This window comes from Brassica napus, chromosome A10 (genome assembly GCF_020379485.1).
Source record: "Brassica napus cultivar Da-Ae chromosome A10, Da-Ae, whole genome shotgun sequence".
NCBI lineage: Eukaryota > Viridiplantae > Streptophyta > Magnoliopsida > Brassicales > Brassicaceae > Brassica > Brassica napus.
In genome coordinates, this window is record NC_063443.1 from 18735471 (window position 1) to 18752640 (window position 17170).

Here is a 17170-nt window from a genome sequence, read left to right on the forward strand (position 1 = left end):
ACAAATTGACCCAATAAGAAAGTATACAGTCTGGCCCAATACTGTGTATATTCAATACTCCAACTAACACTTTCTACCGTCTCTCTTTTCACTACAGCGTTAATAAACTCTTTAGTAAGTTACTTATTACTTTTTTTATTCTGATTATTAACTTGAAAAATCATACAGAATAACAACAAAAAAGACCAAGAAACCATATAATAGAAGGGAAATCAAAGTGTATTTAAAAAGCAAATAGAAAATGAAAAGATATGCTTATTGATGTGCTATTAAGCCTAGATCACAAGACAAAGCCATATCAAAGAAAACAAACTGGTACAAAACAAGAACAGGTTCTCCATCACATGGGTTTATAGAAGAAAAGCTGGTCCCTCCTTATTGCGGACCTCCTTTATAAGTATCTATTAGCTCCTTGAGTTTCTCGAATCCCTGCAAGTTGAAAAAAAAGAAACAAAGTAAATATTTTTGTTTGTTCTTCAAAATATAACTAAAAGTCACTGTGAAGGACTGAGAAGTTATATGTGATGCTTACCATGCGGGTTGTGAATTCTCCGAATGATTCTTTAGTTTCTCTGTCCACTTTCCAGTGATAAAACAATGGCTCGAAGACTTTCTCCAAGTCGTGAACCTTCACCTTATCCATGAAACTCCTCGCTATCTGTGTCTGGTTCGGTGTTCCTCCTAGCCAAACCTGCGGATCCCCACAACAATAGAGAATATGAGGCCTACTTGCTTACTACACTGTTCTCATTATTCACATGAGCTTGTGCTCCAACCATACCTGATAGCTGTTAGGACCATCACCCACTAGACCAAGCTCAGCCATGTACGGTCTTGCACATCCGTTAGGACAACCGGTTACTCTTATCACAACAGACTCCTCGTACTCCAGACCAACCTGATCCAAACAAAGAGTTTTTTTTACATCAAGATCAATTGCTTGTAAAGACACAAGCTTAGGTAAATGTAAGTTATTTTACTACCTTCTCAAACATTGCTCTCACTCGCTTCAGAATGCTGGGGATCCCGCGCTCTGCCTCGGTTATCGCAAGAGGGCACAAAGGAAAAGCTGGACAAGCCATTGCCGTTTGGTTTAATGGGTCGACAAACTCAGGTTGCTACAAAAAAAAGTAAGCGGTTTCCTCAGTTTATGTCGCAATAGTTATTAAATATGCATAACTAATAGTCAAAGAAAGCTGTGCTCACCAGCAAGCCGGCCTGAGCAAGCACTGTGGTAATGGGACGCTTCCACTCGGTCTTTATATCACACAATACAATGTTCTGGTTTGGTGTGATGCGAACATCAATTTTGTATTTCTCTATTACTTCTCTCAATGTCTTCTTCATTATACCTCCAACACGACCACTGTCTACGTGAAGCCCACAAAACCACGCACCATCTCCCTGAGAATAATAAGATATTGCTGATTAAGTCACCAGAAAAGTTCTGAAAGTGAAGTGATTGAACTTTCATAAGGTTTTTCAGCAACAATACCTGTTCATGCCATCCCAAGTAACTCTTGAACTCCCACTCTGGAAGTTCACGGGAAGGCTCGAACTTTTTACCATAGTACTGCTCCACAACATCTTTAAATTTCTCAATTCCCCAGGAGCTGACCAAATACTTCATCCTGCTATATTTACGATCGTCTCTTCTCCCGTGTTCTCTCTGTGTGACCACAATAGCTTTCACAGCATACAAAATGTCCTCCTTTGGCACATAACCCAATGGTTCTGCCAGGCGGGCAAAAGTAGACTCCATTCTGTGTGTTCTTCCCATACCGCCACCAACCTACAAGATGAGTCATTAACCTCAAACATCTCCAAACCAAAAACACATGTAGGCTAAAAGAGTGTCCACTTACATAAAGATTGAAGCCCTGTGGCTCCCCATTTTCATCTGAAACAACCACAACTCCAATATCATTGGTGAGGAGGTCCACGGAGTTATCTGTAGGCACAGTCACAGCCACCTTGAACTTCCTAGGCAAGAACTGGGTTCCATAGATAGGCTCAGGAGAGTCGACGAAGTTAGTCCCATGAGAGTTATCATTTCGAGCTTTCACCACCTCAGGAGGCTCAGCAGTCATAAACTGCTCCCCATCAACCCACATATCGTAATAAAACCCCGACTGAGGAGAAAGCAGAGCCGCAATATTATCCGCCGTCTCTTGCGCAAAGAGATAATCTTTCTTCACATAAGGCGCCGCCGGAGCAAGAACGTTTCTATTCAAATCACCACAAGCCCCCAAAGTGCTTCCCATGTTTCTAATAATCGAGCTCATCACGGTCTTGAGATTCTGCTTGAGAACACCGTGGAGCTGAAACGTCTGCCTAGTGGTCAAACGAAGCGTACCGATGCCGAACTCATCTGCTAAGTCGTCCATAGTTAAATAGAGCTGGTTAGGGACCTTTCCGGAAGGGTTCTTGGTGCGGAGCATGAAGGAGTAAGATCTTCCACCGCGCTCTTCTCTGTTGTACTGCTGGTAGCTACCGTGGAACTTGATGAGCTGCACGGCTGACTCGTTGACGTTGGGAGCTTCGGTTAAAAGCTCCTCGTTGAGTGGATACCTTATGAAGTTGCTCTTCTCCTTGATTATTTCAACTTTACTCCGCTTGGTCGCAGCCTCAGGCTTCGACGGCTGAATAAAACATAACCGTCACTGTTATATATATATATATATATATATATATATATATATATGATTTAGCACAAAAACTCGATTCATAAAATTAATTATTAGCTACGTGAGAGAGAAGAAGAAAGTTTGTTATCCAAAATATCTCTTATTGAATAAAATGAACATTTACATGTAATATATATAATCAGCTAATAAACCAACTAATCAAACCAAACCACTAAACCGGTATCTATAAACCAATATTAATCATCGCTTCATCAACACATACAAGCAGAAATCAAATTCACTAATTACAATCAGAATCCATCGAGAACAGAATCATTAGGAAAATTCGATAGTGGGAGATCGAATCTCACCGTGGAGACGGCTTGGATAGGCGAAGGACTCGACGAGGAAGAGGATGGATGAACCGAGACGACGCCACGTGGATTTCTCCTCCCTAAGAAAGCCGAATGAGAAGATCTCAGAACGTCGAGCCTCCCGAGTCTGATCTTCTGATCAGACGAGAACAGAGTGGCGGCGGCACCCGCCGGAGATCGAAACGAAGACGACGACGACGACATCACTTCACTGATTGAGAGAGAGGGAGTGTGTGTGACGAAGGCTTTTGATGGTGTTGATAAAATTGAAATGGGGCGTGCGCTAAGAGATTTAGAGAGATGGAGACTAACGTGCGCAGTCACGTGACCTGAGGCGGCTAGCTTATACCCATGAGAAGCGCGTGGAACACAACGATTTTACTTTTCAACTGTTATATCGCGCCGTTCATTAAGAATCTAACGGTTGGTTAAGCGCGCGTGTCTCGTGTCTATGATGAAGAGGCGCGTGAGTGGATAATAGGAGAAATAAAAATCGAATTTTTGCTCTGATAAAGACTTGAACCGGGATGGCATCTTGGATACATTCAAAGTTAAATATGGTTCAGATGCTAAGATGAGAAAGTTATTCTGCAACTTGGTGCACCAAAGTATACTAGAGAATGTTTACGGGACGAGGGTAAAAGGGTAATTAACAGTATCTCACCTACTTTGCTGATTTGTAAGGCTAAAAGGTTTAGTGGTTTGTGTTGGGCACATGCTAAATATGATCAGTATGCAGAGTTTTAGCTGGTGCTACCTACTTACTTTTTATTTCTTTAATAAACAAGTGCTTGCTATTTTGTTCCTCGTATACTTAAAATCATATTACAGCATCCACATTTTCTTTAGTGAATATACTCTATCAAAAAGACATATTAATTACTTTAATGATTTGCATCTATTAATTCTTTGTACCCATAACATTAGTTGGTGACCGTCCACACCATTAACATTTGAAGTAGTTAATGACAGAGAAAACGATGATCTTAGTTAATGACACAGAAAAGGAAGATGCATTAACTGACGGCAGAAAGACGCATTCATATCTAAATGTTTACATGCGTTTGGATTTGCACGAATGCTACAATTTGTTAGAGAGAAATTAAAAGAACCTAAGAAATCTTCCTTTGGCATTTTGCTAACTTCTTTTGTTGCTCTTCTGCTCTATGAATGAAGGCATAAATTATATTTAAAAAAAAAAGACTATTTGGTGTTCTGTTTTATGTCTAGATGAGGTTTTTGCTTGTCTTTTATTCAGAGGAGAACAGAGAAGCAACGCTGTTTCTTCAATCCACTGATCTTCAGGTTTTGTTCTTCTTCACTTTGTTTTTCTGGAAATGCAACCTGGCCATCAGCGGGCGAGGTGCTCTGGTCTTGGGTTCGAATCCTCGCACACAGACGAATCCTGCATAAGAATAACAGTGTCAGTCTTAAGTGTGTGTATGCTATGTTGATAAGTAACAATGTGTTTCTCTGTGTAAGACGTGTACCTCTCCAGAAGCTGTACTGAATCTGTTCTGTCGACATACCTGCATGTATTCCACAAAACATTTCAAGAACTTCTTTTGACAAAGAGAAGCTGAAGGTTGCCAAAGTTATTAAAATTTGATCAATGTGAATGCTTTTTACCTTTAAATATTGATGTTACCGATGTCCCGAAGTAAACAGTTCTTCTCGGTAGATCCCATATCCAGTCTCTAGGAACATCTATGGGTTTGAGACTTGATTCATGGTCTGCAAATACCTGCAAGATAAAAATGATAAACAAGGATCAAGAATCAAAGTAAATAGAAAGATCTAGACAAATCAGTAACTTGTCATTTAAACTACCTCGTTCACTTGGAAATATGTGCCGTTGAGGGGAAAGCTTCCTCTCATGGCAGTTCGACATGGTATCTGTCAATGATAAAAAAAAAAAAACGATATCAGTAACTTGTAGTCTCACTTCTCCCTTCTTATGAACACTACAAAATATCTAGAAAAAAATCTCACCAGAAGAGTTCCTCTAACCGTCTGTGAATTCGCTTCCCTCACGCCGTTGCACTCTGAGCAAGCCTCCTCAAAGCACAATTTGCCAGACGCTTTCCCTCCACATTTCTGTCCAGGCGAATCCGCCGTTTCCCCTGTCAACCAAACAATTACATTAGTTTAAATGCCTTGAGTCCTAGCTTTACTTTCTATGGAACTGACTACACAGGGAAAGCAACAGTGCAACATTTATTCTTTACCAGGTGACCAAATAGCTAAGAGATAAGGACTTGGATCATCTGGTTCTCTTTTATCCATCTGTTTTCATCAAATAAGGATTTTAAATAATCTTGTTCAAATGAAACACCTTTTAAGTATAGAGAAAATAAACGATTGTCTTACACCAGCGAGGAGGGGATGTGAGTCCCAGAGCTCGTACCTGCAAACAGACGACTCATTTGTCATTTAGCTTGTGCTATGAAAGATGAAATATAGGAGATATTGGCTTACACTTGGTGCTCTGTCCTGAGACGGCTAATGTTCTTTAGTTTGGGAGTTGGAATTGAAGTTCTGGATGGATCCAAAGCAACCAAAGCCTTGGACATGTCACCTTCTTGGAGTTCCATGTTATTCTTCATGTGTTCCTTAAGCGTCTCGCCGAATTGCGAAATGTTGAGTTCAATTGTTGGAATCTCGTCAGGGTCCTCGTTGTAGTAAGCATATTCAATGTCACTCTCTGTTATCTCAGTGACTTCTTGCTCGGGCGTAGCCGGTTCTTCTATTATGGGTTCCGAGCTTCCTCCATTCGATGGTACTTCCCTTGTTAGAAAAGTCTCTAGAGGAGGAGGTAGCTCCATCATCGGGATGGATGCAGGAGGAAAGGGTTGAGGAGGGACTGGGATAGTTGCAGTAGTTAAGCCCCTCTCCTCTGTTGCTGGCAACGCAAGTCTTGCACTGTTACATTGACATCAGTCATTTGACTCTCAAATTAGAAATAGTTACTTTGGCATGTGTAATATAGTTATGTTTGGATTACTAGAGCTTATGCTAAAATGATAATGCATGAACGGTTTGCTTACCTAGCATAAGCACTAGCAAAGTGCCTGCACTCTCCTCGCATGGGACATGCATTACAATTTGGTCTACTCTTCGTGCAAAATACCTGACATGAGTTCACATGATTTAGAGACACTTATTTGACCTTGTGCCTACAACGCTTCAAATTATTATCGGATAGACTCAAAGGTTAGAGCAATAATACCTTTCCAAATGTAATCAGCTGGTAGTGTAACTCATACCTGAACGAATTCAAGGACGCTAATTAGTTTCACTATTAGTAATGAGGATATAATTCTAAAGAAGAAGAACAGATTATTTCAGAACAAATGATTTGGTAAAGAGTTGATGAGTATACAGTGTTGGTTGATCGAGTTTGCAGAGTCTTGGCCATAGATACTTTTGGATGGACTCAAGCACTGGGTATCTGTGGAAGCACTGCACGGTTATGACTTGCGAAAAACCAAAGATTTTAGTTGTTTGAGTGATAAAGAAAGAAACTTACAGCTCCAGAAGGTGTAGTTGAAGTGATTCAGGTAAAGGTTGTAGAGGCACCCATCCCAACCTAACTGCTATCCTTCCGACATTGGTGTCAACCTTCACATCATCAATACCACTTCCAACTTAGTTAACCAGTAGGTTTTAATTATAAGTAGCTAATGATATAGTCCGACTTACAGGGAAAGCCATATTGTGGAGTGTCAAGAGTCGAATGCATTCTACACTTTTCAGACCCAATCCTCTTATGCTCAAGAGATAGTCCCTGTCAAATGATCATGATCAGTTTGTATCAGTATTACATATGACGTAACTGTTGAGTAAAATGTGAATCGCCCATTCATTAAAAATGTGAATTACTTACTTTGCTTTATCAGGATGCACATCCCTTAGCCATTCAAGATCAACAGAACCGTGATCCTTGACTATCCTTTCAAGGAAATCCTGCATAATTTTCCAATCAATTTAGAATAATGTTCTCATGTTTGAGACAAAAACTAAGATCAACTAATTTACCTTAATCCTTACAGCCAGCATGTAATTCATTCCTCTTTCTTTAATAGCATCAGAAATCTCATACACGCTAGCACGTCTAATGGCTTCATAATCAATAGAGTCCATGCTTTCTTTGCTTCTTTCTTTTTTCCCTTTTCTCTCCAGCACTTCTCTTCTAAGACTATCCCATTGGCTTGTAGGCTTTTTCCCAGCAGCCTGTGTTCCTTTCTTCTCACGTGCCATGGTGAAATTTATTGGTACGAAGTTCATTCCACAATCTTCTATATCGACTAAATCTGCCGTCATATCAGGTTTTTTCTGAGCGACATTTGAAGTTTCTTGTATCTGAACATCACCAGATTCTTGATGGAGAAGCGATCTTTCAACAGACAAGTTTGGACTCCCAATTTGCACTGATTGTGCTGATCCACTGGCAGCTTTTGTTTCAGATCTGGTTGTAGAAAACTCTGCGTCTGATTTGGAACCTGAAGAGGATCCAACTCTCCCTGAAGATTGAGATGTCCAACTCGCGGGATCAAAAGAATCTTGTGATGATAACACTTCCTCTTCTAAGTTCTGACTACTGTTCTCTAAGAAACTAAACCTTTCGATTCCAGAGTTTGAACAGGACCTTTGCTGCTCTTTTGATCCACTATCAACCCCAGAAACTTGCGTATCAGACGAAGTTTGAACCTTTTCCTGCCACGGAGGGATGTCATTTAAGTTGAGAATGCATCCTTCTGGATCTTCAACAACTACGCTTCTAATATTCCTTTCATCTTCTGGTTTGCTGCTTGGTTTTGGAGGGAATCGTGCAGCTAGAGACATGAAAGCAGAGCTGCATCGTAAAAACACCACTGATTATTTTCTATGTTTTGGAACTCTCTACTAACATGCTCATTTTCGTAAAGCAACCAACATACCTTGAAAGGTGATCTGTGACATTCTGAGTAAGGAAAACTCCAATGACCGAATCAACCACCGATCCCTTCCATGGCGAAAAACGTCTATCTCCTGTAAACATTCAAGCTCAATATTATGATTTCAGGACAAAGTTTTAGCCGATTCTTGTGATTGCTAACCAGAGATGAAATGCCAAAAAAAAAAAAAGATATAGAGTTAAGTGTGTTATGGGTATTCACCTTGCACCAGATGCATACGGGCAATAAATGAATCAGCCCTCCCTCGGAAAACATTTCTCTCTTCTTCCCACCACTTCTCTTTTTTCTTATTCATCTCTTCTTCACCCTCTTTTCCTTCTTTCCCCATCAAAAGATTCCATATTCGAGTTGTTTCATCATCAAGGTCAACTTTAGGCCTTGGTTTTTTCGTCTTGGCCTCATATGGAACAACTGCACCATCTCCTTTGTATGGGACAAGTGCATTTTGCTCTTGTTTTCTGCTTTCATCTCCTATATATAGATTCTGCAACCTGTATATTATCTCTGCAATACAATCTTCACGTAGAAGTTCTCCTGATTGACCTTTACAACACACGCACCAGCAGTGGTTTTTGGAAATATCAGTTACTAAAAACTCAAAATGTATCACACAGAGATTGTAGAAAATAATTACCTCTTGCTTTTCCTGAATCTTGTTTGGACTTCATCCCTTTCTCTTTAGCCTTGCTTCTTGATGAAGGTTTCTTGGCTGGAGTAGGTTGGTAAACCTGGATCTCTGAGGCATTGGGTGGCGGAGGTACTATTTTCTTTCTCCCTCTAGGGCCCTTTCTTGCTGGAGTTTCTGGGACAATACCTTTCTCAGTATCTGCAGAATTTTGAGCTAGACAGGAACCTGAGGCATGGGCTGGTGGAGGTACTGCTTTCTTTCTCCCTCTAGGACCCTTTTTTGCGGGAGTTTTTGGGACACCACTTTTATCTTTTCTTGCCCCATCAGTTGGATAATCCTCAATATCTATTACCTCAGGAGCCACGCCATGCACCTTTTCTTGGACTGGTTTCTGGATTCTCATTTTCTTTGCTGCATCTACATGTTTTGCACTTGTGCTAATGTTCTGTCTCTCCACATCTTGTGATTGAGCAATTTGTTGGAGCAATGGCCAATGAGCTACTGTGTTTTGCATATGTCCCATTGCGCGATCATGCTGTCTCTTCAAACCCCTTGCTTCGACATCTTTAGCGTTATCTGGAGTTGGCAAAGCAGAGTTTTGAGATGGGGCTTTCTTGCGTAAGTCAAAATATTCAGCATTGGATCTCTCATGAGATGGGATGCGCTCATTTCCTTGGTAGATATCTTGCTGTGAAGAACCGTATCCAGCAATGCTGCTTCTTTGATATGTACCTGCAGACCCATTCAAAGTCCTGGAAACAGATTCCATATACAGATTTGTTGCTGGAGTTTGTGAGTGAGGATGAGGTCGATGCCCAGACGATGACATGTTGGCAGCTACCATCTGATTCAAGTGAGTAAAACCTTTAGGAGTTCCAAGTTGCCTGTTCATCAAAGGTACGCAAGGCTGCTGGCCCCTCATTGATGAACCAGGTTGCTGGTTACTCATCAGAAATTGAGATTCCTGGTTCTCCAGCAGCATCCCATGTTGTTGCTGCCTGGGCGACATAACAGGCTGCTGCATAGCTGACAGTGATCCATATTGTTGATTTCCAGCAAGTAAGCAAGTCTGCTGGCCTCTCATAGATGAACCAGGTTGCTGGTTTCTCATCAGAAGTTGAGATCTCTGGTTATCAAGCAGCATCCCATGTTGTTGCTCCCTTGTTGACATAACATGCTGCTGCATGCCTGACGGTGATCCATATTGTTGATTTCCAGCAGGTAAGCAAGTCTGTTGGCCTCTCATTGATGAACCAGGTTGCTGGTGAGATCGCTGGTTATCCAGCAGCAGCGCATGTTGCTGCCCCCTGGTTGACATATACTGCTGCATGCCTGACGGTGATCCATGTTGTTGATTTCCAGCAGGTAAGAAAGTCTGCTGGCCTCTCATTGATGAACCAGGTTGCTGGTGAGATCTCTGGTTATCCAGCAGCAGCTCATGTTGTTGCCCCCTGGTTGACATAACATGCTGCTGCATGCCTGACGCTGATCCATATTGTTGATTTCCAGCAGGTGAGCAAGTCTGCTGGCCTCTCACTGATGAACCAGGTTGCTGGTGAGATCTCTGGTTATCCAGCAGCATTCCATGTTGTTGCCCCCTGGTTGACATAACATGCTGCTGCATGCCTGACGGTGATCCATATTGGTGATTTTCAGCAGGTAAGTAAGTCTGCTGTGATTGCTGATTCAAAAACATAGGCTGGTTGTTCCCTTGGAGACCTCCTGGTTGTTGGATTCCACTTGCCAATGCAGATCGTTGGGTTCCCATCAGATACATAGGTTGTTGGTTACCCATGGCCAAGCGAGGCTGCTGGTTACCGACTGGAAAGCCACAAAGTTGGTTTTTCATGTGAAGCCAAGCTTGCTGGTTTTCCATCGGCGACTGGCGTTGCTGGTTTTCCATTGGCCACTGGCGTTGCTGGTTTTCCATTGGGAACTGGCGTTGCTGGTTTCCAGTGAATAATTCAGGTTGTTGGTCTCTGGCCAGCATTCGAGAATGGTTTACTTCTGATCCTCTGGGTAGTGTCACGACTGTTGACGCTTCAAGTGGCTGGTTCGCAGCAACCAATCCATTGGTCTGGTCTACTTGTGTTACTGAATCCAGCCAGCTACCACTTGTTCCACCAGCGGCATCTCTGGTCTCAGTAAATGAGTTTGAACCACTAGTGTTCTGGAAAATTTCAGACCCGGAGTCATCTAGCCCCACATCTCCAGTTTTCTCCAAGTCAAAACTTAAAGCCTTTCTGCAACTTTTGCCTGTAACTTCAAGGCTTGTGTTGCTCATAACTCCACCGATGGCTGGCTTGTTAGCTGCTGATTCTTTCAAGTTTGTCTTCTGAGCTTTCTTCCTTTTGCCACCCCCGGTTGCTTTAGGTTTCACAGCTTCCTGAGTTGCAGGTTTGCGTGGCTTCCTTATAGGTTTGCCTTCCACATACACCTTAGGCATGAACTTCTTCTTCTTTTTGGAAGGTTTCTGCTGAGGTGTCTGGTTAAGATCAAACCCCAGATCGTTTTGTCTGCTGCCATCCTTCTGTTCAGCAACTTCCGTCGAGTTAACAACAGACGAGGCCACAACGCTCTGCATGCCGTTGTCAGATGTCTGCCCTGTGGTTCTCGTTATCATCGTTTCCAGGAATCCATTATCTCGACCTGTTCTGCTCAGACTAGGCGTTGAAGGCACAGGCTGAACAGAACCTCCACAGATGTACTCAACAGCTTCACTTGTAGGTGGAGAATTCAAATTGTAAAGAGGCCTGCTACTCACTGGAGTTCCACCTGTGGAAAAACCTTAACTTTCTTAAGAACTGATAAAATATGCAGTGCATGTCTGGCTCATGCTTAGAAGGTTCTCATATTCATGCAAAGACCAACAGAATACTACAAGATCTAAGCAGTGGCTGAGGCAATTAAGGATCATGTGAGTCATTTGACCCATATCAATTTTAAGAATTAATCAAATTTAAACATAAAGATGTTAAGTTTCACTAGTTTGATATCATATATATAAACTTTTGACCCCATTGATTTATTTTTCACTACTGGATCTAAGCAATGTTCCACAGTAAATACTGCAACAATGGCTACAAAAAACACTGAAAACACAGATATGATCACTCACATTGAGGAGCCTGGAACAAATGATCTCCACCACTCAACAGGCTTGTGAACGACATAGGCATCTGATCAGTATCCAACAAGTCGTCCAGTTCAAACACATTACTACATCCACCTTGAGAATTAGAAGCAACATTGCTCCTTCCCAAAGGATCCTCTCTCTCCCCTGTGTAGTAATTACGATCTTGCCCCCCACCATCTACAACCACACCGCTTGATCCACCTTGCATGGGCTTCCTGGGTGTGATCGGAGTCCAAGAGCCCATGAATTGATTCTCCACAGGGACTGGGACATAGCCATCCCCAAGATCACCTCTGGAGTTCATTCTTCACAAATTTGTTTCAGCCTAACAACCAAACATTGATGAAACCAAGCGATAGAGAGAGAGACGATCACTCCTTTTAACTAAAGAATCTGCAACATAAAACGCAACAAATGATTTTCGAAGAGAAACGCATTCAATTTACAAGAGACGCTGAGAAAATCCAGAAAAATAAATTAGAATCAAAGGAAGCATATGTATGAGAGAATGTTTGATAAAGCGAATCTGAGGTTTTAATTAGGGAGAATCGAGCTCAGGTGTTAATAGCTGAGATTATGATCAGAAAATAGAATTACAACATTGATGTAAATAAAGTCTCTGTAGATCGTTTCGTGATCTGGAGAGATTTAACAGAACAAATTTATAGAATATAAGGAAAAATGGAAATAAATTTTAAAATCGGGGAATGGAGCTTGAAGCTCACCGATCTGAGGGAGGTTATGAATGATTCTCAGGGGGAGGTCAATGCCGGAGGAACTGAGTCAGCTCTGCCGTTAGAGATGGATAGAGAAAGAGAGAGAGAGAGAGAGAGAGTCTGGTGTGAAGAAGAAGAAGAATGAATACATTTTATGGAGAAAAATAGGAGTAAATAAATAGCAACGAATCACATTATAGTTATGAATACAGACAAATTATTCTTCCTCTTTAATTAATTACACTATGACCAATGCATGCGTTAATATCAATCTGCTTCATTTTTATCCTGCATGGAGAAAATCTAGTATATTATTATTACTAACTATAAGGTTTAGTGTTAATTTACTAGAGATTTACATGCATAAAAAGTGAAATGTGGGTTGTCTAGGCCATTACTGTCATAGCTACATTTGTCAGCTCTCGGTACGTGGGTCTCATTCTTGCTCGGCGATTGGTTTATTAATTTTTGTATTACGTAGAATATTGATATAATTTCTAGAAATATGCGCAAAATAGGCGTGTAATCACGATAAATTTATGGGTAAAAAAGTTAGTATTAATATATACGAGATTTTATGCATAAGTGGTTGATTAAAAAATGTAAAATCTCGACAGTTATTATCAGTGGATTCTTGTGTTTGTTCTCGGTATGTGGGTCCCATTCTTGTTCGATGATTGGTGTATTATATCTTGTATTACGTGGAATATTGATATAAAATTTAGAAATATGCGTAAAATAGACGGTAATCATGATAAATTTAGGGGTAAAAAGTTAGTGTTAATATATGCGAGATTTTATGCAGAAGTGGTTGATTAAAAATGTACTAGACAGTTATTATCAGTGGATTCTTGTGTTTGTTCTCGGTATGTGGGTCCCATTCTTGTTAGATGATTGGTGTATTATATTTTGTATTACGTGGAATATTGATATAAAATTTAGAAATATGCGTAAAATAGACTGTAATCATGATAAATTTAGGGGTGAAAAGTTAGTGTTAATATATGCGAGATTTTATGCAGAAGTGGTTAATTAAAAAAATGAAAAATCTCGACAGTTATTATCAGTGGATTCTCATATTTGTTCTCGGTATGTGGGTTTCACTCTTTTTGTCGATTAATAAATTTTTTTGTATTGCATTAAACATGTGATATAATGGTTAGAAATATATACTATAGATATCGACAACTGTAAAAACTTCTTTGGAAAAATAGTGTTAATATACAAAATTTTTAAAAGTGGTTGATAAAGAAAATGTAACGTCTCGACTATTATTATCATCAGTGGATTCTCGTGTTCGTTCTCGGTATATGGGTTTCACTCTTTTTGTCGATTAGTACTTTATGATTAGAAATATATACATGTGATATAATGAATAGAAATATATCTAATCAGATATCGACAATCGTAAAAACTTTTGGAAAAAAATAGTGTTCATATACAATAAATTTTAATATAAAAGTGGTTGATAAAAAAAATGTAACGTCTCGACTATTATTATCATCAATGGATTCTCGTGTTCGTTCTCGGTATATGGGTTTCACTCTTTTTGTTGATTAGTACTTTATGATTAGAAATATATACATGTGATATAATGAATAGAAATATATGCAATATAGATATCGACAACCGTAAAAACTTCTTTGGAAAAAAATAGTGTTAATATAAAATAAATTTTAATATAAAAGTGGTTGATAAAGAAAATGTAACGTCTCGACTATTATTATTATCAATGGATTCTCGTCTTCGTTCTCGGTATGTGGGTTTCTTCACTCTTTTTGTCGATTAGTACTTTGTTTTGTATAGCGTTAAACATGTGATATAATGATTAGAAATATATACTATAGATATCGACAACCGTAAAAACTTATTTAGAAAAAAATAGTGTTAATATACAATAAATTCTAATATAAAGGTGGTTGATAAAAAAAATGTAACGTCTCGACTATTATTATCATCAGTGGATTCTCGTGTTCGTTCTCGGTATATGGATTTTATTCTTTTTTATGTTTAATACATTGTTTTGTAATTCGTTAAACAGGTGATATAACAATTATAAATATACGCAACATAGATATCGACAGCCATAAAAACATCTTTGCAAAAGGTTAGTGATAGTATATAAGAAATTTTTATAGAAAAGTGGTTGACAAAGAGAATGTAACGTCTCAATTATCATTATCAGTGGATTCTCGTGTTTTTGTTCTCAGTATGTGGATTCCATTCTTATTTGATGGTTGGTAGCTTATTTTGTATTACATTAAACATGTGATACAATGACTAGAAATGTGTAAAAATGGATATACAGTTATTAAAATTAATATTTTTATAAGTTATATCTTATTTAAAGATGCAAACAAATGAAAAGAATTGATGGATACATCATGTTTATATAATTTAGGATTTAAAAAAAAAGTCTGCTCAAAGTGTCAAAATAATAGTATATATTTAGTGAAACTAAACATTTTTCTTCTTAATACTCTTTCTGCCTATCTTCTCTAATCGTTTCTTTTTCTTTCTTTCTTTTAGGTCGTCCTTAATTGGTAATATTAAGGTTATCTGATTCTAACGATGGCGATTGATGAAAGATAACAATCAAACATTTTGTAATTGACATGGAAGGTCTCATCAACTCAGTATAGCCAGATATTTTGTCGACAACAATTGCTGATTGATTTAATATTAGTTAAGCATAAAATATTACTGCACTAAAACTCAGGCACATAGAATAGGAATAACGTGCAAAAGAGGATACTGATGTTATTTAAAGTAAGCTTTTCTTTTAGCTGTACAATATCTTTTCTTTTTTTCTGCCCCAAGTTTTATTCCTTTTCGTTTATATTGTTTCCTACAAATAAGTGTTTTTTTAACATCTCGAATGAGTGTTAATAGCTGGATTTTAACAAGTTTAAGTACTAATAGATAATGATGTATACCTTGACTTTAACATTACATATAATTTAGCTAATTTTTCAATACGTTACACTAACCTTGCTTCGATAGTTTCGCTCAAAATAATTAAGAAAAAACTTGCTTTAGTCAGATGTTTAACAAGCATACCATAGTATTGGGTTTACTAAAACGGATTTATAATAATAAATGCATGTTCAGTTAGATTTATGTTTTAGTTGAAGTAGTAAGTACATTAACTTATCAATATCAGAAAATTATTTATGTATATATATTTCTAAGAAAATGGAAATAAGATACTAGAATTTCAGCTAAAAAGTGAATGCATGCATATATAAGGAAAATACGATTTATACCTGATTTTCAGTGCCTAAACTAATACTCCAATATCGTAATAAAATCTTAGTTACTATCTACCAATATGTATCAAGATTTAAACACATACTAATATTTACAACCATAGTTAGACAGAAGTTGATGCCAAAATAATAAGGTTTTATTTATTTTCAAAAAAAAACTGCTGACGAACAAACATAATTAAATACATAATTCATCACAAAGTGATCTTTCTCAACCAAAAAAAAATTCATCAAAAAATGATTATTTTTATTTACTAAAAATAATGATAAAAATACATACTACAAGATAAAAGAAAAGGATTAAACAGCTAACTAAAAACCGAATTAAACGGAATGTACCGCTAGACAAGACATATTTGTTATCCGATTTAGCCAACATAGAACATATTAATTGCGATTTGCGAACATTGACTCTTTCAATATAAATAGTCAAAAGTTAACTGAATAACATAAAAACGGAGGACACTTATATCCTATTTTAATTGTTCGTTTTGCTTTCTGTAAAAACTAGGCAAACGCCCTGAAGAAAAAATCTTTAATATTGAAGAAGCATACTATAAATGCATGAATCTAAGCTGACGATTATATCGTAAATAAAATGATATTTTACTGTTTAAAGTACATTTTCGCAAATATTTTACAGGCACAATATTATAATTATCTTTCCACGAATGGAATTGATTAATTGAACGTACGTGGTCGTCGAACGAAACGTAGAAAGCCCTTGAGGCGCTTGTTTGTCTCGTTTTTCACGTGGAAAGATTCTTTGACTAATTTTTATACTGATTAGTCTGATAATTAGTTTCCTAAGTTTTAATTTCAAAAGCATTCGGGGTTCCCATTTACAACACACTTCAACGTTTGTCTATGAGAAGTTTAAAAGGAATTATGGACTATAAACAATATATATATATTGGGCTTTGTTAGGTAGTTTATAAAACAGAAATTAGCCCATTGTTTGATTTTATCAAAGCTTTTCTTAACTGAAATTCTGAATTGAAACCGAACGAGTCTAGAAGGATAATAGCAATGACTAGTCCGTTTGTGAATTTCGATTTTCTAATGAAATTTAAGGCTTGATGTTCGTCCGACTAAACAATCAATATCATAAAAAATAAAATAATTGCTAATATTTGTCTCATTACTATTTGGCATATTACTTTTTTTTTTGTCATTCGAACTACTTACAAAAATTGATTATTTTTAAATGTATCTAATTTAATTAAATGAATAACCACGTTCTCTTTGTATATAACAAAGTCAGTTACGTTTTTATAACTATCAGATGTTATTGGTGAAGTGTTCAATTGAGGTGCAAAACTAGGTAGAGTGTTATGGGTGCATGTGCACGTGTACCCAGTATATTTTAAGGATTTAATGTTTTATATTAGAAAAGTAAAATGTAAGTGGCTAAATTGGTTATGATGCATCTATAGTTTTCCAAAATCTTAGGTTCAATACT

The 17170-nt window shown here is 38.1% G+C and overlaps 2 protein-coding genes across 2 annotated transcripts; both read right to left on the minus strand.

The window, feature by feature from the left end:
- Positions 1–183: 183 nt before the first annotated feature.
- On the minus strand, positions 184–3314 carry LOC106372497 (assimilatory sulfite reductase (ferredoxin), chloroplastic). Its single transcript, XM_048742619.1, has 8 exons — positions 2999–3314; positions 1866–2642; positions 1496–1792; positions 1207–1404; positions 984–1118; positions 782–898; positions 533–691; positions 184–429 (listed from the first exon to the last, which is right to left on the minus strand). Exons 1-8 carry the CDS (start codon positions 3203–3205, stop codon positions 376–378), a joined length of 1944 nt encoding a protein of 647 aa, XP_048598576.1. The 5' UTR covers positions 3206–3314; the 3' UTR covers positions 184–375.
- A 708-nt stretch (positions 3315–4022) lies between these two features.
- Positions 4023–12609, minus strand: LOC106372500 (transcriptional activator DEMETER). The gene is made up of 20 exons (XM_022693645.2): positions 12449–12609; positions 11706–12116; positions 8594–11362; positions 8161–8502; positions 7942–8032; positions 7040–7856; positions 6888–6967; positions 6704–6788; positions 6531–6622; positions 6384–6452; positions 6231–6267; positions 6049–6131; positions 5480–5923; positions 5372–5408; positions 5230–5287; positions 4994–5124; positions 4832–4897; positions 4631–4745; positions 4492–4530; positions 4023–4406 (listed from the first exon to the last, which is right to left on the minus strand). The coding sequence occupies exons 2-20, from the start codon at positions 12025–12027 to the stop codon at positions 4303–4305; spliced, it is 5781 nt and encodes a 1926-aa protein (XP_022549366.2). The 5' UTR covers positions 12028–12116; positions 12449–12609; the 3' UTR covers positions 4023–4302.
- Between the last annotated feature and the right edge of the window lie 4561 nt (positions 12610–17170).